This window comes from Mustela nivalis (genome assembly GCF_964662115.1).
Source record: "Mustela nivalis genome assembly, chromosome: 17".
NCBI lineage: Eukaryota > Metazoa > Chordata > Mammalia > Carnivora > Mustelidae > Mustela > Mustela nivalis.
This window is the reverse complement of record NC_139036.1, coordinates 28623876-28650430: the sequence shown is the minus strand read 5'-3', so window position 1 is coordinate 28650430 and position 26555 is coordinate 28623876. Positions and strand designations below refer to the sequence as shown.

Sequence of the window (26555 nt, the reverse complement as noted above, 5' to 3'; positions counted from 1 at the left end):
TGTTTGCAATCTTTAGATAAGTTATCTAGCTGATCTCTGGCTAGCTGAAGCAGTCTCAGCCTGCTACTTCTCCGCCATCTTGACTCCTCCCCCCTCTTATTAAGTTTTGAGAGTTCTTTATATATTTCAAGTATAAAATTTTTTTTTAAATCAAATCTGGTTTTAGCTTTTACTTTAAGTTTGAGATATTTCAAATTAATTTTGTAGAACATGTGAGGTATAGATCCAAGTTCATTTATTTTGCATTTGGATATATAATTGTTTGGCATCATTTATTGAAAAAACTGTTTTATCCACTACCTTGTGCCTTTGTAAAAAATCAGTTGTCAATATATGCTCAATGTGACTGTGAGTTAAAGTTGCTTAGAATATTTTTTCGAAGACTCAGATGTGGTCAGGGTTGTATTCTGATACTCTGTATTTTTAAGTAAGTTCTTTAATATGAAATAACCTAAATACAGAAAAATGTGTGGATTTTAAGTGCATAAGCTTGATGAATTTTCACAAAGTAAACAGTCCTGTAACTACCACCTAGATAAAAAACATGGGACATAACCTACACTGTAGAGGCCCTCCCTAATTGCTGTCCTCCTTTCTGTCACCATTGATGATTTTTACCTCTTTATAGGAATGTAATTATATGTGTACTCTTGCACATTGTACTGCCTGTCTGTTTTCGCTTAACATTGTATTTCTATGATTCATTGGTGGTGTTGTATATAGTACTAGTTTTTATATATTACTAATACAGCATATTAATTTGTTATACAACTGTTAGATATTTGAGTGGTTTTTGTTTTTGGTTATTAATGCTATTATGAACATTCTTGTTCACTCTAGTGGATATTTTTTTATTAGACTTATACCTAGAAATGGAATTGCTGGTCATAGTGTGTGCTTATGTTCTGCTATAATAGATATTGCTAATAATTCCAAAGTGGTTGAACCAGTTTATTTACCCTGCTGCCCTACATCTAGCAGTATTTGGAAGTTACATTTTTCAACATACCTGTTAACACTTAATATTTCCAGTTTAAAATTTTAGCTGTTGTGGTGCATCTGTGGTGTTCGCCTGAGTTTTAATTGGCATTTCTCTGGTGACTGATGAGGTTGAGCATCTCTTTATATGTTTACTGATAGTTTGAATATCCCCTTTAGTGAATTGCCTGTTATTTGTTTGCCCATTTTTCTATTGGGTTGTTTCTTACTGATTTCTATGAGGTTTTTTTTTTTTTTAATATATTCTAGATAAAAAATATATATATATATATTCTAGATAGATGTTATTTCTTTATAACTTTATATTTTAAAGACTTTGGTAAACTTCCTGCAGACTTCCCTGCTATAAAGAACAAGAAGATAAGCCTTTTTGTATGCATATAATGTGATTAAAAAAAAAATGAATTGGGGTTAATCTTATTTGGCACATGGCAATTCAGTTTTTCTAAAACTAAATTATTGTTTTGGGTGGGCCCATACAAATTTAATGGGCCCATACAAATTCCCCCCTTGATATATTTGGGGCAGAGTTTCTCAACAATGACACTATCATATTTGAAAGGGATAGTTCTTTGTTATGGGGGCTGTCCCATCCCCCATAACAAGCATAAGCATTGTGGGATGTTTAGCAGTGTCTCCTAGGCCTCAAACCACTAGATATCAGTAGTATTCCCACCTTTTGTGACAACCGGGAATGTCTATTCCCAATGTCCCTTGGAGTGGGACTTGGGATGTTACAAGTGCCTAACAGTGCCCCAGTTGAGAACCAAGATCTAGATTCATTCTGTGGGTATTTTACAAGTTTGACCAAAAATTGCAGAGCTCAAAATTACAAAAATCTTTTCTAAAATATATATGGAAATACAAAGGACTAAGACATTCTTCAAGAATCAGGTCAAGGTGAGAGGAATTGATCTATGAGATATCCTGATTTTTTATATATAAAGCTATCATAATTGAAACAGTTTAGTATTAGCACAATGTTAGACCAGTGGAAAACAATAGAGAACCCAAATTCAGTTCCACATGTATCTAGAAACTTGATTTTTAAAGATTTTATTTATTTATTTGACAGATCACAAGTAAGCAGAGAGATAGGCAGGGCAGGGGCGTGGGGAGCAGGCTTCCCGCCAAGCAGGGAGCCTGCCTGATTTGTGGCTTGATCTCAGGGCCCTGAGACCATGACCTGAGACAAAGGCAGAGGCTCAACCCACTGAGCCACCCAGGTGTCCCAAAACTTGATTATTTATAGAACTACATCTAGGGGTGCCTGGGTGACTCAGTTGGTTAAGTGTCTGGCTCTTGATCCCAGCTCAGGTCTTAATCTCAGGGTTGTGTGTTTAAGCCCGACATTGGGCTCCAAGCTGGGTGTGAAAATTACTTTAAAAAAAAAAAAAAAAAAAGTATGTTTACAGAGCAGAGGACTAAGAGGGACTTCTTAAAATAGGTGGTACTTAGATATATCCATATGAAAAAATTTACATTTGAGTCTTACTTTATGCCATAAAGAAAAATACATTCCAGGCAGATGAAAGATTTAGGTATGAAAGGCCTTTGTTTTTCCAAACAAATTTCAGGATTGTTTGTTCTAGTTCTGTGAAAAATGCTGTTGGTGTTTTGATAGGGATTGCATTAAATCTATAGATTGCTCTCAAGAGTTCTGGCATTTTAACAATATTTGTTCTTCCAGCCCATTTCTTTGAGTCATCTTGAATTTCTTTCATCAGCGTTTTATAGTTTTCAGGGTATAAGTCTTTCACCTCTTTGGTTAAGTTTATTCCTAGGTATTTTATTTTATTTTTTTTGGTGCTGTTGTAAATTGGATCATTAATTTCCCTTTCTGCTGCTTCATTATAAATTTGTAAGAATTTCTGTACATTCTGTGCTTAGATTTATGTACATTGATTTTGTATGCAGCAAATTTATTGAATTCATTTATCAGCTTTAGTAATTTTTTGGTGGTCTTAAGGGTATATATATTGTGTCTTATATAGGGTTTCTTATAGTGTTATGTCATCTGCAATTAGGGAAAGTTTTACTTCTTCCTTACCAATTTGGATGCCTTTTATTTCTTTAGTTTGTCTAATTGCTGTGGCTAGGACTTCCAGTAGTATGTTGATTAAAGTGATGAGAGTGGACATCCTTGCCTTATTCCTGAACTTAAGGGAATCCTCAGGTTTTCACCACTGAATGTGATGTTGGTTGTGGGTTTTTCATATAAAGTCTTTATTATGTTGAGATGTGTTCCCTTAGACCTGCATTGCAGAGGGTTTTCATGAATGGATGTTGTACTTTGTCAAATGCTTTTTTTGCATCTGTTGAAATGATACGTGGCTTTTATTCTTTCTCTTATTGATATGACATAGAACTTTCATTGTTTTGCTTCAATAGCCAAAACAATCTTGAAAAAGAAAAACAAAACTAGGGTTCTTGGATAGCTCAGTCATTAAGCATCTGCCTTTGGCTCAGGTCATGATCTCTGGGTCCTGGGATCGAGCCCCAAATTGGTCTCCCTGCTCAGGGGGAAGCCTGCTTCTCCCTTTCCCACTATCCCCTGCTTGTGTTCCCTGTTTAGCTGTGTCTCTCTGTCAAATAAATAAATAAATCTTAAAAAAAAACCACCAAAAAAAACTAGAGGTACCACAATTCCACAATTCAAGTTACAGTACAAAGCAGTAGTAATTAAAGTAGTATGATACTGGCAAAAAATAGACACACAGATCAATGGAATAGAACAGAAAATCCAGAAATAAACCCACAGTTACATGGTCAGTCAATCTTCGTCAAAGGAGGAATGAGTATACAATGGGAAATGGAGTCTGTTTAACAAATGGTGTTAGGAAAACTGGACAGGCACATGGAAAAGAATGAAGCTGGATCACTTTCTTTCACCATATAAAAAAATAAACTCAAAATGGATCAAAGACTTAAATGTAAGTCCTGAAACCATAAAAATCTTTGAAGAGCGCACAGGCAGTAATCTCTGACATTGGCTATAGCAACGTTTTTCTAGATACGTCTTCTAAAGCAAGTGAAGTAAAAGCAAAAACAAATTACTGGTACTACATCAAAATAAAAAGCTTCTGTGCAGCAAAGAAAGCAACCAACAAAACTAGAAGGCAACCTACTGAATGGGAAAAGATATTTGCAAATGAAATATCTGAAAAGGGTTAGTATCCAAAATGTGTGAAGAATTGATACAACTCAACACCCCAAAAAGAAATAATCCAATTAAAAAATGGATAGACAAAATGCTCAAAAATGAGCAGACATTTCTCCAAAGAAGATATACAGATGGCCAATACACGAGAACAGATGGTCAGCATCACTTATCATCAAGGAAATGCAAATCAAAACCACAATTAGATATCACCTCATACCTGTTAGAATGGCTAAAATAAAAAACACAAGAAAACTAGTGTTGGTAAGGATGTGGAGATAAAGGAACTTTCTTGCATTGTTGGTTGCAAGGCAAACTGGTGCAACCACATAGAAAATATTATGGAAGTTCCTCCAAAAATTAAACATCAAACTACCCCGGGGCACGTGGGTGGCTCAGTCAGTTAGGTGTCTGACTTCAGCTCTGGTTATGATCTCGTCCTGGGAATGAGCCTCGTATTTGGCTCTCCCGCTCAGTGGGGTCTGCTTGTCCTTCTCCCTCTGCTCCCTTTCCCCCTGCTTTTGCTCTCTTTCTCTCTGTCAAATAAATAAATAAAATCTTTAAAAACAAAGGAATAAAAAATAGAACTACCCTACAATCTAGGAATTGCACTACTGGGTATTTATCCCCCAAAATACAAAAACACTAATTCAAAGGGATACGTGCACCCTTATGTTTACTGCAGTATTAATTGAATAGCCAAACTATAACAGCAACCCAAGTATCCATTGATAGATGAATAGATAAGGAAGATGTGGTATATGTGTGTGTGTATATATATACATATATATATGTGTGTGTGTGTAGTATCCCATCATATACATATGATGGAATATTATTCAATCATTTAAAGAATGAAATGTTGTCATTTCCAACAATATAGAACTAGAGAGTATAATATTAGACCAGTCAAAGAAAGACAAATAATGTATGATTTCACTCATTTGTGGAATTTGAGAAACAAAACAAATGACCAAGGGGAAGAAAATAGAGACAAACCAAGAAAAAGACTCTTCCAGAGGGGAAGAGGGGTGGGGGTGGGGGGGTAGGAAAATAGGATAGGGATAAAAGAGTACACTTATTATGAAGAAAAAAAAAAGATAAAAAGAAAAAAGTCTTCCGGAAGGATTCAAGCTGAAAGATAAATAGTTATTACTTCAGGGAGGAAGAATAAGAAATGAGCAAGTGGGAAGGGAGGAAGGGAAGTGGATGGCATTTTACTGTTTCTTATTTATACTTTTAATTTGCTTACATCTTTCACAATGGGCTTACATTAGTTGATAACTTTTTAAAACTTCAAGATATTGGGTACCTGTCTGGCTCAGTAAGCAGAGCATGGAACTCTTGGTCTCAGGGTCATGAGTTTAAGCCCTGTGTTGGACATAGAGCTTACTTAAAAAAAAAAAAAAAAAGTTGAAAAAGGGTACCTGGCTGGGTTAGTGAGTAGAGCATGAGATTCTTAATCTCTGGGTTTGAATTCCAACCCTGTGTTTGGTGTAGGAATTATTTAAAAATAAAATCTTAAAAAAAAAAAGACAAATCAAAACTTAAAGGTATTGGATTATGTTGGAAACCAATTTGGAATCAATTCCATTGTTTATCTTGGGGGCACTTACTCTATTTTTCTATGTATCAGTTTCCCCAACTGTAAAATAATACTTGTTACTTCATGGGATGGTAGAAGGAGCTGATCTATGTAAAACTTTAAGCCCAGTGTCTGATACTAATAAAATGGAATTGTATAGCACCCTCCCCCAAAAGACCTAGGTGTGAAAGACAAGACCATTAAGATTTTAGAATATAGTGGTGTTAATTTATTTAGAGGATTCAAGAATGTGAGTGGTGGGTGGGGGGTAGAGAGAATTCTTTTTTTAAAGTTTTTATTTATGAGAGAGATCTCTCGCCTACCCATGAGTGGGGGGAGGGGCAGATAGAGAGGAAGAAGCAGACTCCCTCTGAACTTGGAGCTGGTTGTGGGACTCTATCCCAGGACCCTGGGACCATGACCTGAGCCGAAGATAGTCGCTTAACCCACTGAACCACCCAGGCACCCCTGAGAGAGAGAATCTTGAGTGGGCACCCTGCACAGCACAGAGCTTACACAGGGCTTATCCCATGACCTTAGCCAAAATCAGGAGTCCATCATCCAGCTGACTGAGTCATCCAGGTGCCCCTAGAATATAGTGGTATTTAAACTGTGTTCCTAAGAGTCATAGGAAAAAATATGGCCGACTGGGGGGATGGGACAATGAGTCAGGGAAGTTCTAGGTCTTTTATTCTATTTTGAAAATTTTAAGCAACATTTCTTTAAAAAAGATAGTCCTCTCAGAAAAAGCTTGAAAATCAGTGCTGTGTAGTGTAGATTTACTTGTGGTTTTACAGACTCAAACTTGGTTTTTGAAAATAATATTGGACTTGCTTTTAGGGCTTTCTCCCCTAATAGTCTGTAAATCTTTTAAGGCCTGAGGCTGTTTCTTTTTCATTGTTTTCCATGGTGTCTGAAATTGTATGGACTCCATAAAATAAATGCTCTTTAAATGAATTCAAGCCCTGGGAGTGGAGGGAATGTATAGAGAAGAGCTGAGAGGAAGGAAGGTACTTATAATAACACTCACATTTAGGGAAAAGGAGAAACCAATGTATAGGAACAGTTAAGAAAAGTGTTACAGAAATTAAGGAAAAAGGAATTGTGTTTGCGGTATTTTAAGAAGATAGTGTTAAGTTTGGCTGTATCCCTAGAAGTTGGACTGATGGATTTTGGAGTCAGACAGGAGGAATCAGTTATATCCAGGCTCTGCCTCTTACTAGCTGTATCATATTGGGCATATTAACTTGACTTCTTAAAAACCTAGTGTTTACATCTATTAAGTGGGTTAATATTTGGTGATTAAGAGGTCATTGATGATCTTCAGAGTAGTGGCATTAAAGGACAGATTATAAGAGCTTGATTCTACTGTATTTTCAAGCCTAAAGAACATGTAAAAGCTTAATGGGGAAGAAACATTGAGAAACTGTAAAGAAAGATTTTTATATAAATGAAATACATTTTCCTGTGAGACACTTATAGTTGTATTTTTTAAACTACATTATTGGGAGTCATTTACAAAAACATAAACCTGTTAAAGCAGAATTGGACTTTGCTATTGAAAGCCTATTTCTCAAATGTTGTATCTTTTTTAAGTAAACTAATTTGTAAAGAAATGCTTTTAAGCATGTTGAACTTTTCATGTTTTAAATATGTTAATGAAATTTTGAGAAGTCATAACATCTTGACTCATATTTTTCCTAGAAAACTGCCTAATTGTAAGTTTTTTTGCTAATTTTTATGACTTCTTCTATAAGACTCTCCTGAAAAAACTACGCTGGCTGCAAAACTATCTGCCAAGAAACAGGCATCCATAAAAAGAGATGAAAATGATGATTTTCAAGTAGAGAAGAAAAGAATTCGACCCTTAGAAACTACACAGCAGGTAAACCGTTTATTGGCAGTGAAATGATACTGTTATTGCTGCACATGGGAGTCAAATATCAGTCAAGTTTTCAGTGGCACTTGCAGAATTTACTTGAATTGTATCATGGACATAAATTAAATGGTAAATTATTGTAACTTTATTTTATGTAGTTATTTATTACAAAGGAGTTTGTTATTATAGTAGATTATTCATTATAACATGTCTTTAAAGTGAAACAGCATGGTACTTTTCTATATATGAGGAATTTGATGGTAAAATATGAACTTAAATGCATGCACTGGTAATGTAGATACTTTGTACTTTTTAACTCTGTTGTTTTTACCTAATGATTACATTTTCTTTTGCCCAAAATATCTTTTATATGAATATTTATGTTATGAATATTTTTGTTATTGATAGTTTTAATATAATGACAAGGTTTACTCTTACTTGTTGAGTTTTAATATCAATACATTATAAAATGTTTATTTCTAAAAATTACTGAAAGACCTGAATTACTAAATATTTTATAAGAAATGTGTTTTTTGGGGTGCCTGGGTGGCACAGTGGGTTAAGCCTCTGCCTTCAGCTCAGGTCATGATCTCAGGGTCCTGGGATCGAGCCCCGCATTGGACTCTCTGTTCAGCAGGGAGCCTGCTTACCCCCCTCTTTCTCCCTGCCTCTGTGCCTACTTGTGATCTCTCTCTCTCTCTGTGTCAAATAAATAAATAAATAAAATCTTAAAAAAAAAAAAAGACATGTGTTTTTCATACAGGACTACAGTATTTTGTGGCATAGAGTTCATGGCAGTGAGGTATGGAGGTAGGCTGGGACTTTGATAGACTTAGTTATAAATAAAGAGATTATAATTATCATATCCTTTCTAGATAATTAATATTTCTAATTGAATATACTCAAAAACTGTATTCTTCTGTAGTGTATCTATTCTACATATAATCTTTATTAATTTCCATAGTTAAGCCTTGATTTTAATTTAGTTTAATTTTTTTTGTTAAAGATTTTATTTATTTATTTGACACAGAGAGAGAGATCACAAGTAGGCAGAGAGGCAGGCAGAGAGAGGGGGAAGCAGACTGTTGGAGCCTCAACAGGAAGCAGGCTTGTTGAGCAGAGAGCCCTATGTGGGGCTCCATCCCAGGACCCTGAGATCATGACCTGAGCCAAAAACAGAGGCTTAACCCACTGAGCCACCCAGGTGCCCCAAACCTTGATTTTAGAAATAGAATGAGTTAGTTTATTTTTGGAAAAGTACTGGCTACAAATGAAGTATGAATCTGTGTATATTTTCTTCTCCAAGACGTAAACACAGAATTGGATATTGTGAGAAAGGGGTCAACATATAACATTTATTCTCTGACTTAATTGACTCTCGTTTCTTTTTTTTTGGTAGGAATGGGATTATCAATAGAAATGCTCCCCCCCTTCATAATTTAAGTAAATAAGTTTTTGACAAGTAGTAAAAGGCATAAACAGTTTGGAAAAAAAAAAACTTAGTGGGATTTATAGAAGAAATTTAGTCAAATACAATTTGAATTATGAAATATCTAGTAAGTAATGGTAACATTAATCAAATAATTTATTTTGTCATGTAGGAAATCTTGACTATTTACATTTAAAATTTTTATTCTGAAATTTTTCAATTTATATATATTTTTAAAGAATTACTTACTTGAGAGAGAGTGAGAGGGAAGGGAAAGAGAATCCCAAGCAGGCTCACATGGAGCCCCACATAGGGCTCTATCCTGCAACCCTGAGATCATGACCTAAACCAAAACCAAGAGTTGGACGGACACTCAACCAACTGAGCCCCTCCGCTGCCCTGAGTTTTTACAATTTAGAATGAAGCTTTATTTTTATTTGCTTTTACTTTCCACTTAGATATGTAATTGAACTTTGCTATAATACTACATTTGATATCCATATGGTAGGACTATCATTTTATCATATGAAAGATCATTTTATAATACTGTAGTTTTGACACATGACTGATTAAAGCCATTTTAGTTAGGATTTGAGAGTTATAAGGTGCTTATTTGTATTTTTAAAAAATTATTTGATTATTGCCAGTTAGAAATAGTCATCTTTTTTTTTAATGCTAAAAACATACCAAAAACTGTTTTGACCTTTAAAAATAACTGGCCTGCTCACATTTTTGTTACATTAAACTTCATTTTGGTTCTGTGTTTACAGATTAGAAAGCGTCATTGTTTTGAAAAGGAGGTACATCATTTGGATGCAAAAGTTGCTTCAGGCAAGACCACAAAACTCAATTCTCCATTAGGAAAGATAAAATCCTTTTCTCCACAAAATGTATGTATTTATGCCACTGTTCAGTTTAAAGAAGGAAAATGTGGAATTTGCTAAACTCATTTAAAAAAAAGTAATCGAATAATGCAAAGTATAGTAGAAAATAATTCAGAAGTCCTCTAAGTACTATCATATCTCTACTACTAATATGTGAGGTAAGAAAAGCTATTTTTTTGGAGCCCCCATTTCCTCATTTATAAAATGAAAGAATTGGACTAGAAAATCCGAAAGGTTTTTTTTTTTGTTTTTTTTTTTTAAGATTTTATTTATTTATTTGACAGAGATCACAGTAGGAGAGAGGAAGGGAAGAGATCACAGAGAGAGGAAGGGAAGCAGGCCCCCTGCTGAGCAGAGAGCCCGATGTGGGACTCGATCCCACGACCCCGAGATCATGACCCGAGCCGAAGGCAGCGGCTCAACCCACTGAGCCACCCAGGCGCCCCCGAAAGGTTTTTTTCCTCTTGTATATTCTAAAGTTGTGGACTTTACTTTCCGATAATTTTTCTCATTCTCCTTAGAGCAGATCATTTTCAAGGAGTAGTCCAGGGAACTCTAAAGATTACTGTTGTTTTTTTCTCAGGCATATAATATTAGTGATAATAGGATGTTATTTGCCTTTTTGAAAACTGTCTTGACATTTGCATTGATGGTGCAAAAGCAACAATGGATAAAATTGTCAGTACCTTACCGTAATCAAGATACTGGTACCATGCTGTTTCAATAGTAGTTTTCTTCACCGTCATTAGTACACAGTTAAAAAAAAAAGACAGTTACACTTAAGAATGTCCTTGATGAAGTAGTAAAAGTTACTAAGACCTTAGGCTTTTTTAACATTCTGTGTGAACAGAACAGCTAAAAAGACCTTAAGCCTTTTTAACATTCTGTGTGAAGAAGTGAGTAGTATTTTAAATGTTTTGCATATAGGAGTAGGATGATTATCTTGAGGAAAAACACTTGTAGCATAGTTTGGATTGTTAGCTGAACCTAGCTACTTTTTTTCATGGAACATCATTTTTACTTGGAAGAGTGAAAGACAGATGAATGATGGTAATTTCTTTTTCTTTCTTTCTTTTTTTTTTCTTTGAATGATGGTAATTCTTGAAATAAACAAAGTCTGATAAAATTAAAGTGAAAATCAGTATTTTGAAGAATTGTTTATTCCATTCTGAGCTTGGCAGTTTTATGATACTTCTAGACTTTCCTCATGATAGTGGTGGTGACAGTATAGAATGTGACTTTTTTGATATTATATAATGAAATATGTAAACTTTTATAAGATCTGTAAAAAATTGGGGTATCAAATATCTTCTGAATGGCCTGTACAAGATACGATACTATAAAATAAGGCCTGGGAAAGATCCATCGCAAAGATAGACCAGTGGATCTTTTTTTTGCCCAAATCCCCCTATCCCCAGGCATCCTTAAGCTTTTTTTTCAGTCACTATAGATAGTTTTCATTTCCATAGTTTTATATAGATGGAATCATGCTTTTTTTTTCTAATTATTAAACATCTCTTCCTTTTTTTTTTTTTTAGATTTTATTTATTTATTTATTTGATAGAGAGAAAGATCACAGGTAGGCAGAGAGGCAGGCAGAGAGAGAGGGGGGGAAGCAGGCTCCCCGCTGAGCAGAGAGCCCGATGCGGGGCTTGATCCCAGGACCCTGAGATCATGACCTGAGCCGAAAGCAGAGGCTTAACCCACTGAGCCACCCAGGTGCCCCCATGCTTGGTTTTTTTAAATTAAATTTAAGATGTTGTGAATTTTACCTGCTGGGTGTTGAATGTTATTACGTATATATATTTTTAAAGATTTTCTTTATGTGAGAGGGAGAGTGAGTGAGTGAGAGAGAGAGCGAGCAAGCAGGAGCTGGGGGAGTGGCAGAGGGAGAGGGAGAAGCAGATTCCCTGATGAGCAGGAAGCCCCATTCAGAATTTGATCCCAGGACCCCAGGATCATGATTTTTTTTTTTTTAAGATTTATCTATTTATTTATTTGACAGAGATCACAAGTAGGCAGAAAGGCAGGCAGAGAGAGAGGGGGAAGCATGTTCCCTGCTGAGCAGAGAGCCAGACGTGGGGCTCGATCCCAGGACCCTGGGATCATGACCTGAGCCGAAGGCAGAGGCTTTAACCTGCTGAGCCACCCAGGCGCCCCCAGGATCATGATTTGAGCTCAAGGCAGACACTTAACTGATTGAATCACCCAAGTGTCTCGGATGTTATTATATTTCTATAAATGCTCTAATTTTGTTATTTTTTAAAAAAATTATGTTCTGTTATGCTAGTCACCATACAGTACATATTAGTTTTTGTTGTTGCATTCCATGATTCATTGCTTGCATATAACACCCAGTGTTCCATGTAATATATGCCCTCCTTAATACCCATGAGTTTTGTTCTGAGATGCAGAACAAAATTAAATTACTTGGAATCAACTTGATCTTTTTGGGTCTGCTTTTAGGATTTGTCAGGTGGGACCTGAGCAGAATTTAGTCATAGTTTACCTCAACAGAGGTTAGCTCCTTCAGGGTCCTCTACCTAATGCTCTATGAATTGTTAGGTTTTTCCGGTCTGGCTGGTGGGAACAGGCACTATTCCATGCCCTGTGTGAATGCCTCATCATTTTGGGTGGTTCTTTCCACTGTCTTGGTTTGTTTACTCTCTCACATATGTTGATCAATACTATGCTAGATACCTGAGAGGTCCCTTTACAGATCTCTGGAAATCATTCTTTGTGCAGCTCTCTCTACTTCAGTATTATGAACTTGAGTCTTCTCTGACTTCCTGGACTAAAGAGCAATGTCTCTTCAACTCAGGTTTGCTGGGCTAAATCTGGGTTCCCCTTCCCTAGGGCAGACTAGAAATTCTCTCAAGACAGTAAGCCTAGGCAATCATAGGGCCTATCTCATTTATTTCCTACCTCTCTGAGATCACTCTTTCTTACCTGATATCCTGTATCTTAAAACTATTGCTTCATATATTCTGTCTATACTTTTGATTTTTATGGTAGGAATGAACAAACTCATTGATTATGGGACAAATTCCAGAAGTCTTTAGATGGCATGTAAGTCTTCCTGTTTATCTGTATAGTCATAAGACCTTTATAAACGTATTGTTTTCTCTTGCCCTTTCTGCTCCTCCCTCTTTTTTTTTTTTTTTTTTTTAATTAACTTCTGCTAATTCTTCAGAAAGCCTTCCTCAATATCCCCAATTTGGGGTTAGATTCCCATCTGAAATGTTCCTTGTACTTCTAGAATTTTAACACTTATCCCTATTATCTTCTCTGCAAGGTTCTAAGTTCTATTAAGGAAATACCAGGTTCTGTAGTATATTGAGACCTCCTTGAAGGCTGTGACTGGTTTTTTTTTTTTTTTAAAGATTTTATTTATTTATTTGACAGACAGAGATCACAAGTAGGCAGAGAGGCAGGCAGAGGGAGAGGGGGAAGCAGGCTCCTTGCTGAGCAGAGAGCCCGACATGGGGCTCAATCCCAGGACCTTGGGATCATGACCTGAGCCGAAAGCAGAGGCTTTAACCCACTGAGCCACCCAGGTGCCCCGTGTTTTATTCATCTTTATGTTTCAAGCACCTAGCTTTGTGCTAGGAACCTAGTAAAGGCTGGGTGAATGAAAACTATATTCCCTGCCCTTGAATAGTCTTCATTTAAATTCTTAAAAATGCAGAGTGGGGGGAAAGTTGTTGGTTATCTTTACAGAAGGTTTATAGTTGAAGTCATCTCAGGAGCTTTTACTATTAAACTGTCAATAATAATATATGCTATGTATTTGCCTCTGCCTATGTTTTCTCCCTCATTTTCTTTAACATTGCCTTATTTTCATAGCTCTTAGTATTTCCTTATCTACCTGTTTATTATCGATCTGCTCTGTTAGAATATAATGTCAGTCTTTTTCATGTGTATCTTTAGTACTTAAAATAGCATATAGTGTGTATTAGTTGTCCAATAAATATTTATTAGTAGAATATTCTTGAATTCTTACAATGGCATAGGCAGGTAATATTGTTATTCTTATTTTACAGATAAGAATACTCTGAGAAGTAAGTAATTTGGTTAAGGTCACAAATCAGGCAAATATTAGAGCTAAATCTTATGTAAGCAGTATGATGCTCTGGCAAATGCTTTAATCACTTTATTATACATTCTCTCTAAAATGCCTCTTAGAAATCCTGGAGTCATCAAAGCAGGATTCTCATACCAACATAAAGGGAAGAAATATCATGTAGAAGCTTTAAGAATAAAGAAATCAAGCATAGGATAAGATGTGATTAATAATAGCTAAAATAAGGGGCGCCTGGGTGGCTCAGTGGGTTAAAGCCTCTGCTTTCGGCTCAGGTCATGGTCTCAGGGTCCTGGGATCGAGCCCTGCATCGGGCTTTCTGCTCATCAGGAAGCCTGCTTCCTCCTCTCTCTTTCTCTGCCTGCTTCTCTGCCTACTTGTGATCTGTCTGTCAAATAAATAAATAAAATCTTTAAAAAAAATAGCTAAAATAAGAGAAGTGGATTTTTAAAAAAAAATGAGACCAAATAAAATTAATTAATTATATATATATATAGACACACACACACACACACACACACATACATACATGGAGAGAGAGAGAGAGAGCATGCATGCAAGCCAGTGTGTAGCGGGAGAGATGGGGGAAGAGGGAGAGACAATCTTAAGCAGGCTTCATGCCCAGTGTGGGGCCCAACCTGGGACTTGACCTCATGACTGTGGTATTATGACCGAGCCAAAATAAAGAGACGCTTAACTGACTGAGCCACCCAGGTGCACCTAGAGAAGTGGATTTTTAAATTTTGTTTTGTTTTTATTGGTTAAGAGAATGAACTTAAATCATATTGCCTGGGTTTTAATCACAGCTCTGCTTTTTACTACCTGTGTAACCTTGATGAAGTTTTTAAACTATTGCTACTTCAGTTTCCCTGTTTGTTAAATGGGGATAGTAATAGTACCTAAAAATATTTATAAATATTTATAATATTTATAAAGTGATTAAATACACTTGGCATATTTTAGGGCTTATTAAGTGGTAAGTGGTAGTAGAAGTAGTAACAGTAGTGATCGTAGTAGCAGCAAATGGTTAAATAGTTGTATGTTGGTAATAAATATATAATATTAATAATTTAATTAGTATATGTAGTTATCTTTGAATGCTGCTAAAATATATTATATAGAATTGATTGATACTAATTTTGAGGAATTAGGTTTATAATTAACAGGTTCTTTTAATATCTGTTAAGGATGTCTATGGCTGCACCTGCTTTAGAGTCTAGACCAATTATAGGCAGAGTTCCTGGCTAGGTACCTTAATTTTAAGCCAAGTGCTTTGATTGATTTCTCCTTCTGGTTATATTCTACGTTAATGATTTATTATGGTGGTCCTTTTGGTAAGGTGTAATTGTATTTATACTTGTATATCCATATCTTTTTTATCAGTTATGTTTTTAAGCCAGAATTTATGTTTTGTTTCCTTGGCTATTGGTGGTATAATTATATTGCTGTAGAAATGCAATATTTGTTATAGGTGGGTGATTTATTATTTATAATATTAAAAGTATGGGTTTCTGATAATTTAAGTTTGAAGACTGTTAAACTAAATTTCTCAATTCAACCTAGTAACTCAAATGATAACATTTCAGTAGTGTGAGATAGAACTTTTGTTTGTAAAAAGATGTAAGTGGTATATGCCATACTAATTCAACATATATAAAGTACTGCAATGATAGAGAAACCATGTGGTTGAGCGCTAATAATTGTTCCTTTTTTTGTAGTCTATAGTCAAAAACATGAATATAAAATTTTAAGTACTTTCTGAATAGTTAGGGAAAAACTCACAAATACTTAGGTAACATGATCTATATTTTCAGTGTTATTTTTTTCTTCCATACAAAATTATTCTAATTTTTTTGTAACCAGTTACAATAGAAACTTTATTAGTACAAAATGTAAGATTGTAGTTAATATTTTCATTTTTTTGGTAAATTGGTAAATTTTGGTAAATTGTTAACCTACAGATTTGTGTATGTGTTTTAGAGATTTTATTTATTTATTTTAGAGAGAGAGCATGCTTGTGAGAGCAGGGGGATGGGTAGGGGGCATAGGGAGAGAATCCCAAGCAGACTCTAAGCTGAGCATGGAGCCTGATGTGGAACTGGATCTCACGAACTCTGAGATCATGACCTGACTCAAAACTGAGAGTTGGACACTTAAATGAGTGAGCACCCAGGTGCCCCAGTGTAGAGTTGTGTGTTTTGACTGTCATCTTTTTTTTTTTTTTTTAAAGATTTTATTTATTTATTTGACAGAGAGAGATCACAAGTAAGCAGAGAGGCAGGCAGAGAGAGAGGAGGAAGCAGGCTCCCTGCTGAGCAGACAGCCCGATGCGGGACTCGATCCGAGGACCCTGAGACCATGACCTGAGCCGAAGGCAGCAGCTTAACCCACCGAGCCACCCAGGCACCCTTGACTGTCATCTTAATTTTAAAAGTAGATGGTAGCATTTTTAGTGTAAATCTCGTGGACGTTTAGCATTAGATAATATCTCTAGTTTTTCAAAGAATGCGGACTGATCATTTCCATCGATGTAAGAAAGAATAATGGGGATATGAGTAGAGGTAATTTACTTAAAGAAAGGAATCTTTGTAGAGGTATTGTTTAGAAACTTTGCTACTCGTATAATGTACCAGTTTTCCCTTTTTCTCTCTCTTTTTTTCCTTTTGAATAGAGGTGTAACTGACATTTTCAAGTGTATCCTAATGATTGAAATGATCACCTTTTATAGTTACAAACTTTTTTTTTATGATGAGAGCTTTCAAGATTTACTCTCTTAGCAACTTTCAAATATAAAATATAGTGTTAACTGGTCGCCATGCGTACATTACATCTTTATGACTTACTTTATAACTGAAAGTTTGTGCCTTTCACTCCCTTCACCCACTTCTCCCACCTCACCCCCCTGCCTCTGGCAACCACCAGTCTGTTCTCTATGAACTTTTTTGTGTACATTTTTTTTTTTTTTTTTTTTTTTAGGTTTTACGTATAAGCAAGATCATGCCATATTTATCTTTCTCTGTCAGACTTACTCACTTACCGTAACATCTTTGAAGTCTTTTTTTTCACATTGTTGCAAATGTCAAGATCTCATTCTTATTTATAACTGAATAATTATTCCATTGTGTATATATACTTTTTTTTTTATCCATTTGTCACTGAGGTTGTTTCCGTATCTCAGCTATTATTTTATTTTATTACTTGAGAGGGAAAGAGAGTATGAGCAGGGGGAGGGAGAAAGGGACAAGCCGTCTCCCCGCTAAGCAGAGAGCCTGATGCAAGCAAGCCTCCATCCCAGGACCCTGACATCATGACCTAAGCCAGAGTCAGATGCTTAACTCACCAAACCACCCAGGCACCCCTCTGTAACTCAGCTATTGTAAATAATGCTGCAGTGAACACAGGGGTACATAATCTTTTTTTTTTTTTTTTTTTTCCAGAGGGAGAGGGAGAAAGACAATCCTAAGCAGGCTCCATGCCCAGCACAGAGCCCAATGTGGGACTCAGTCTCATGATCCTGAGATCATGACTTGAGGTGAAATCAAGAGTCAGATGCTTAACTGACTGAGTTACCTAGACTCCCCCATATATCTTTTTGAGTGTTTTTATTTTCTTTGGATCAGTGCCCATACATGGAATTGCTAGGTCATATATGGTGGTTATATTTTTAATTTTTTAGTAACACCCATACCATTTTCTATAGTGGCTGCATTGATTTACATTCCCACCAACAGTGCACAAGGGTTCCCTTTGCTGTACATCCTCACCAAAGTGTGTTATTTCTTATCTTTTTGATAATAGTCATTCTAACAGCTTGTGAGATGAGAGCTCATTGTGGTTTTGATTTGCATTTACCTGATGATTAATGATGTTGAGTATCTTTATATACCTTTTGCCCATCTGTATGTCTTCTTTAGAAAAATGTCTATTTAGATCTTCTGCCCATTTTTATTTATTAAACAGGCTCCATGCCCAGTGTGGGGTTTGAACTCATGACCATGGGATCAAGAGTTGGGTTGTCTGTTGACTGGGCCAGCCAGGTGTCCCTCTTCTGCCCGTTCTTAAGTTGGATTGGTTGGTTTTTCTGCTATTGAGTTATATGAGTTCTTGATATATTTCGGATACTAGCCCCTTGTCAGACATGGGATTTGCAAATGATTCTTCCTATTCAGTAGGTTGCTTTTTTATTTTGCTGATGGTTTCCTTTACTGGCAGAAGTCTTTTAGTTTGATATAGTTACACTTGTTTATTTTTGGCTTGTTGTTTTTGATTTTGGTCAGACTTAAAAAATCATTGCCAAGACCTGACATAGGAACTTACCACCTATGTTTTCTTCTAAGAGTTTTGTGATTTTGGGTCTTATGTTCAAGTCTTTAATCTATTTTAAGTTAATATTTGAGTGGAGTATATGATGATGGTTAAGTTTTTTCTTTTGCATATTGCTGTTCTTTCCCCATTGTATAACACTTCTTAATATTTGCTGAGTGGCTTATTATAAATCACAAAAGTGTTTTCTGTCAATTTTGGAATATGTGATTTCATAAGGAAGTGCAAGGAAAATATATAGTTTCGTAAGATTTAATACTGTATAGCAGCTTCTGAAATTAATTTATCACCAAAACCTTAGATTAAGTAATGTTTAAAGTGCAGCCATATTTTAGATCTTTTCTTAGTTGATATATCGCATGCATCACATTTGGTAGATCGGTAGATCACATTTTAATCAAGATAAACCAAACATCTTGAATAAGATAAATTGAGAGACTTGGGCAAGTAACATTTTTTTCAGGATCTGTTCCTTCAAATCGGAGGGAAAAGAAGGTGGGACTAGATTTAATATACCTTATATCGCTTTTAGCTCTAACACTTCTAAATTCTAAGTCTGCTTTCTCTATTTTGGTTCTTTTTTTTTTTAAGATCCTGTCTGTTTAGTTGACACAGGTAGAGAGAGAGAGAGTGAGCATAGCAGTGAGGGCTAGGGGGTGGGTAGCGCAAGCAGAAAGACAGAAAAACAGGTCCCTGCTGAGCAAGGAGCCTGATGCAGGGCTTGATCCCAGACCCCTGGGATCATGACTTGAGCTGAAGGCAGCCTCTTAATACACTGAGACATCCCGTTTTGGTTTTGGTTTTGGTTCTTATAAGATGATATAGAGAAGACAGAAATTATTTTTGGGAGAATATTTATTTGGATTCATAAATTAATGGTCTAGTTCTCTTACCCTTACAAAAATGTAAATGTTGCAGTCTTTATACATTTAAAATCTGTTTTGGTTCTTATAAGATGATATAGGGAAGACAGAATTTATTTTTGAGAGAATATTTATTTGAATTCATAAATTAATGGTTTAGTTCTCTTACCCCTACAAAAATGTAAATGTTGCAGTCTTTATACATTTAGAATCCATAGTTTTTCTTTCTCTTGAAAAACTTTCCTTCATAAAGGCATGATAAAAAATAATTAACGATTTCTCTTTTCCTCTGAATTCAACATTAAACTTTTTAAGTTTAAAGTTTAAGTTTTTCTTTATAATTTTCATAGTTTCCATTGAAATAATTTAGTTTCCAGCCTATCGATTGGAGATTCGATAGTTGTCTTTTTACCATCCTATCATCTCAAGTGTCCTTGCCGTCTCTTCAAGTCAGGAAATCGTGTCAATACCTCCTCTTTACATAATTATCTTCCAGTGTCCACTGCTATTCTCTTTCCTTACATTTTAGATTCTCTTTTTTACTTATAATTCAAACATTAAAGGTCTAGTAAGGCATTAGTCTCCAGGTCGAAATATAGTTAAGAGAAACATTATTTTTTTAATAGTATTACCACTCTGATTTTACTTCGTTCCACCATGCATAGTATTCCATTGTGTATATATACCACATCTTCTTGATCATGCATAATCATTTTCTCCAGAATTTATTTCCATTCTCTTTACTCTTTTATTAAATCTTCACAACAGCTGAGGTATTGCTATAGACTCATTCTTGTGCTTATACCTGATTTTTATTTATTCATTAAATCAATGCTAACATCAACTGTATACTTTTCTAAAAGCAGTTATATTTTTTGATTTAGTACAGCAGTAGCATTCGTTATTTTTGCCTAGTGTGTAGAGGAGATGTGGGTCCAGTAGAGTGCGCTGTTGACCTTCGATAAAGTGTTGATGTTGGGCAAACCTTGGGGGTTTTTTCTCCTTTTTCTTCTTACATGCCCCTGTCTTTTCTTTCTTTTCTGTCTTTTCCGCTCTCTCTTCCCCTTTCTTCGTCTCCCTCACATCAATATTTAAGATGTACTCTAGGATCTTCAGAGAAAATGACTAGTTTTCTCTGAAATTATTTTACAAGTCATTTTCTAACAGTTTAATTTACTTTTATTTAATATTACTCTTTACATAGTGATATGATGCTTACCATGTGTCAGAAACTCTTCTAAACATTCTAGAAATATTAGTTCATCTGGTAGAAACAGGTTCTTATGAGTTAACACCTATTGCAAGTTCTTTTAACTTTTCTGTGGATTTGACAGTTTTCCAAATAAAACAAAGGAATTTAACTCACTCCTTATAATAGCCCTTTAGAAAGGTATAAATATTTCCCTCAATGACATATGTGGAAATTGAGGCACAAGAACTTAAGTGGCTTGTTCATGTCACAGCTGTTGAGTAGAGGCTAGTTTAAAACCCAGGCAGTCTGGCCCTAGAATTGATTCTCTCAACCACCTCACTATTCTGCCCGTGAATAAACTCTTCCAGATGACCTTGGGTGAAAGTTCTTTTTTGCACTTTTACAGGCCATATTATATTCAGTACCATATAGATAATTAATTTAAGATTCATTCCTCTTTTAGTCTTTCTCTCAGCACCCTATTCTTTTCTTTACAATGCTTACCAAATTTTATAATTATATACTTATTTGTAGATTTAACTGTTTTGTTTGCCTCTGTCAGGCTGTCCATAAGGACAAGTGTTACGTGTCTCTCTTGCTACCTTTTTAATAACCAGCATCTGGCATAGGACCTGAACCTAGTAGGTATGGACATATTTAAAAATTGAATGAAAAAATGGCCAAAGTTGAGAAAAATGCAGGATTTCCTATTGTAGCTTACAACTTTTACTCAGATCCATATACTAAAGGAGGTGTAATAGTACTGTGAAATAGAGAAGACTTAAAGCAGGTTAAAAATTTTTTTCTTTTGCAGTACATTTTGGAAGTCGTTTTTTATGTAGTGACACACAAATAAAATATCAAACAATGATTTCAGGGGGTAAGCGGTAAGTTGGTGCTTAATATAAACAAAATTAGAAACATTTTTTGATTTCTGTAGCTGCTATAGGAACAAGTTATTAGATAATATTACCAGCCAATTGAAGTATAGTTTATTAAAGGCAGGAAAATTTTTTTTTTTAAAGATTTTATTTATTTGTAAGAGAGAGAGAGTGAGAGCGAGCACAGGCAGACAGAGTGGAAGGCAGAGTCAGAGGGAGAAGCAGGCTCCCTGCGGAGCAAGGAGCCCAATGTGGGACTCGATCCCAGGACGCTGGGATCATGACCTGAGCCGAAGGCAGCTGCTTAACCAATTGAGCCACCCAGGCTTCCCATAGGAAGGAAAATTTTTTTAAAAAATTTTTATTTATTTATTTGACAGACCGAGATCACAGGTAGGCAGAGAGGCAGGCAGAGAGAGAGGAGGAAGCAGGCTCCCGATGTGGCTCGATCCCAGGACTCTGGGATCATGACCCGAGCTGAAGGCAGAGGCTTTCATGGACTGAGCCACCCAGGAGACCCAAATCAGGAAAATTTTTGAAGCCTGTTACATGCCAGACACTTAAACAGTAACCTATATTTCTTAAAGGGTTAATAATGATATGATGATAGCTTTTTAGATTATATACTTGTGCCAGACAATTTATATGTTTTCTTATTTAATCCTTGTATCAACACTGTGAAGAAAATTGAGTAGACTTTAGATTCATTTTACAGGTAAAAAAATTGAAGCCCAAAGATATTAGATTATTTGACTATGATCTTACTACAAGTAAATGGTGGAACCACGATTTGAGCCTAACTCTATAATTGAGTGCATATAGATTCATGGATTATAAATGGGGAGAAAGGAGAGAAAAGGAATGGCTGGGAAATTTTTTTTTCTTGTTGGCCAGTGAGGAAAAAACCAAATCACTATGCAAGAGAAAGTAGATTTTATTATTCAGTATGTCTGGCATTAAATAACTACTTTTTTTTTTTTTTTTAAAGATTTTATTTATTTATTTGACAGAGAGAAATCACAAGTAGATGGAGAGGCAGGCAGAGAGAGAGAGAGGGAAGCAGGCTCTCCGCTGAGCAGAGAGTCCGATGTGGGACTCGATCCCAGGACTCTGAGATCATGACCTGAGCCGAAGGCAGCGGCTTAACCCACTGAGCCACCCAGGCACCCCTTAAATAACTACTTTTATTTTATTTTATTTTATTTATGTTTTTAATATTACTTTTAAGTAGTTAATCTGTAGTTGAGAAAAGATTAAATTATCTTAAACATTTTGTGTATTTTATCTACCAAAGAGTTATAAACTAAAATTTAAAAATTATGAGTAATATACATTATTCAAAAAACATTTAGTAGTGTTTTAAACCATTACAGAGTAAAAATTAAAATATTCTCCTTTAAACATTATTCCCATCTCCCTTTCTTCTTTCCAGAAGTAAACAAGATGAGCACTTTCATGAGAATCTTTCTGGATCCTTTTGTAGAAATTTGCAACAGTTATTTTTCATAGTTCAGTATAGTTAAAAAAAGTTTTTTTTTTTTTTTTTTAACACTTAACCCTTTTATTTATATTTTTTACTTTAGTATATGTATGAGTTCAGGGTCTAATTGTACACCTTCCCAAGTAGATGATCAGTCATCCCAGTGTCAATTAAAGAATAATTTTTCCTGATTTGAAGTTTTGCTATTTTCATACAGTGAGTGCTTATATAGATTTGGATTGGTTCCTAGGCTGTTTATCTCTTTAAATTTTTAATATTTTCAAAGTATGTATAGTCAGAATCAAAGAGTTCTACGTGACTTTGAACAAAAATCAGTAGACCTTTGCCTTAGTTCCATTCTCTAGTTTCTATTATCTGAAGTCAATTTTTAATCACTTTACTTATTTATTTTGGTATTTATTCAAGAATAACATATACATACTGCTTTGCTCTTGAATTTTTGGTTTTAGATACCTTCTCTTGCTTTCCTAGTATCCTATTTTTTCTTTCTTTTTTTTTTTTTAAGATTTTATTTATTTACTTGACAGAGAGAGACACAGTGAGAGAGGGAACACAAGCAGGGATAGTGGGAGAAGGAGAAGCAGGCTTTCTGTTGAGCAGGGAGCCCGATCCGGGGTTCAATCCCAGGATCCTGGGATCATGACCTGAGCCAAAGGCAGACGCTTAATGACTGAGCCACCCAGGCGCACCCCCCCTCCCAGTATCCTTTCTAATTGTCCCATTACTTCTCTGCCTTAAACCTCATAACATTTGGTGTTTACGTTATTGTAATTACATAAATATCATTAAAAACAGAGCCAAACATTCTACTATGATTATGTTCTTTCCCCAAACCAGGTTTTATTCATTTCTTTAGTTTTCTTTCTTTCTTTTAGATTTTCATTTTTTGTTTTATTTTTATTTTCTAAAAAGATCTTATTTATTTATTTGACAGAGAGAGAGAGAAAGAGAGAGCATAAGTAGGGGGGAGGGGCAGAGGGAAAGGGAAAAGCAGGCTTCCCGTTGAACAAGGAACCCAATGTGGGCCTTGATCCCAGGATGCTGGGATCATGACCTAAGCCAAAGGCAGATGCTTAACCAACTGAGCCACCCAGGTGCCCCTCTATTTTTTTTTAGAGAGAGAGAGAGAGAGCACACGTGTGTTGGGGAAGGGGCAGAAGGAGAGAGAATAACTTAAGCGAACTCCGTGCTGAGTGAAGAGCCTGCCACCTCGGGGCTCAGTCTCAGGACCCTGAGATCATGACCTGGGCCGAAGTCAGGAGTCCTAAGCTCAACCAAATGAGCCATCCAGGCACTGCTGTTTAGTTTTCTATGTTACTGTAACTATGCTCAAACTTAGCTAGAATGCAAAATCTTTCAGGCAGGCTCCACACCCAGCAAAGAGCCTGATGCAGAGCTTGATCCCACAACACCAAGATGATCATGACCTGAGCTGAAGTCAGGAGTTGGATGTTCAACCGACTGAGCCACCTAGGCGACCCTGACATTGAATTTTTTTGGATGCAAAGGCATTATCTATTTCTTAGTGAAAATTTGGAAAACACCAAAATGTATACTTATGTTATTAATATTAATCTTTATTTCAACTATTTTCCTTACTATCAACCCTGATATTTTGCTTGCTATCCACTGTTCTTTTTTTTTTTTTTAAAGATTTTATTTACTTATTTGACAGACAGAGATCACAAGTAGGCAGAGAGGCAGGCAGAGAGAGGGGAAAGCAGGCTCCCTGCTGAGCAGAGAACCTGATGTGGGGCTCAATCTCAGGACCCTGAGACCATGACCTGAGCCGAATACAGAGACTTTAACCCACTGAGCCACCCAGGCACTGTTCTTAACACACACACACACACACACACACACAATTAGTTACCCATTTCTATGTAAGAAACCAATGATTTATTTAGCTTACGATTCTGGGGATCAGCAATTTAGGCTGTGCTCAGCTGGGCATTTCTTCTGCTGATCTCAGCTGTGCCACGCATGTGTCTATGGTCGGCTGCAGGTCAGCTGCAGGACAACATAGTGGCAGTGTTTCATGGGCTTGGTTGGTAATGGGCTGGGACTGGTGGGTATTTCTCATTATCTAATCCTGACACATATATATATATATCTTATCTGTCATGACTGAGGGTTCAGGTAGTAGCAAGAGAGCAAACCCCAATGTGCAAATACCATGTGAGCCTCTGATTGTGTCACATTTGCTAATGTCTTAGTCACCAAAGCAAGTCACATGGCCAAACCCAGATTCACGTGGTAGAGTTCACTTCTTGGTGGGAAGACCTACAAAGTGACATTGCAAAGGGTCTTACATATACAGATGGGAAGAATTTGTGGCTATTTTTGTTGTATAACATATATGTATAAAACATATATATAGGAGCGCCTGGGTGGCACAGTTGTTAAGTGTCTGCCTTTGGCTCAATTCATGATCCCAAAGTCCTGGGATCGAGCCCTACATTAGGCTCCCTACTCAGCAGGAAGCCTGCTTCTCCCTCTTCCACTCCCCCCCCCTTGTGTTCCCTCTCTCGCTGTGTCTCTCACTGTCAAATAAATAAAATCTTAAAAAAAAATAATATATATATGTAATATGTATTATGCATATACTGCATTTTTATTTTTATTTTTTAAAGATTTTATCCATTTATTTGACAGAGAGGGAGATCACAAGTAGGCAGAGAGGCACGCTGAGAGGGGGGAGGGGGAAGCAGGCTCCCCGCTGAGCAGAGAGCCCAATGTGAGGCTCAATCCCAGGACTCTGAGATCATGACCTGAGCCGAAGGCAGAGGCTTTAACCCACTGAGCCACCCAGGCGCCCCTATACTGCATTTTTAATTTTTGTTAAAAATTTGGGTTATTGTATATATATATATATATAGCTTTTACTTTTTACCTAATATATCATGGTCATAGAAAAGGCTTTTAAAAATCCAAATCATATCTGGTCTGTTTTGATGCATACTTTTTTGATGCAACATTTTGCATCAAATTTGCATCAAATTTTTGCAGGAATTGGCAAACTGTAAATAATAAGCTGAATATTGCCTGCTGCTTTTTTTTTATTAATTTTGGGGAACATAGTTTACATTCATTTACATATTATCTGTGACTGCTTTTTTTGGTGCAGTGTTAGAGCTGAGAAGTTCAACAGTGGGTGCCTGGGTGGCTCAGTGGGTTAAGCCGCTGCCTTCGGTCGGCTCAGGTCATGATCTCAGAGTCCTGGGATCGAGCCCCACATCGGGCTCTGCTCAGCGGGGAGCCTGCTTCCCTCTCTCTCTCTGCTTGCCTCTCTGTCTATTTGTGATCTCTGTCTGTCAAATAAACAAATAAAATCTTTAAAAAAAAAAGTTTGACAGTGATCATATGGCTCACAAAACCTAAAATATTTAATCTCTGGCCCTTCAGAGATTGTTTACTAACCCTTGTCCTATGCTACTTTAATCTTGGTAAGTGTCAGAAGTTAGTGGGGTTAGTTTGAATTTCTTGCTTTAACTGCAGATTTACCTAAGGACAGGATTGTAGAATCGATTAGTAATTACTTGAGTGAATTTCCTTCAGCTCCAGTAATTGTGATTTTTTTTGAATATTTATAGAAAACCTAATAGTGACCTCTGCAGTAGAAATACAAAGAAAAAATCTCAAAAATTTCAAATCTTTTTTATCATGTTGTTTGAACTTCATGAATGTTGTAGAAGGATGGACAATTATTTTTCTTGATATGTATAAATACCTAATGAAATATCTACACCAATCCAGCCTACATGTGTACATATTTAGT

The 26555-nt window shown here is 36.0% G+C and overlaps 1 protein-coding gene across 5 annotated transcripts in view; it reads left to right on the top strand.

Moving 5' to 3' along the window:
• The window catches only part of BRIP1 (BRCA1 interacting DNA helicase 1), a 189525-nt gene that overhangs the window by 18005 nt on the left and 144965 nt on the right, over positions 1–26555 (top strand). For all 5 annotated transcript variants that reach the window (XM_082705892.1, XM_082705891.1, XM_082705893.1 and 2 more), the window contains 2 exons: positions 7502–7629; positions 9823–9942. In XM_082705892.1, the coding sequence (XP_082562018.1) occupies positions 7502–7629; positions 9823–9942 (248 nt within the window). The remainder of the gene's footprint in view (positions 1–7501; positions 7630–9822; positions 9943–26555) is intronic.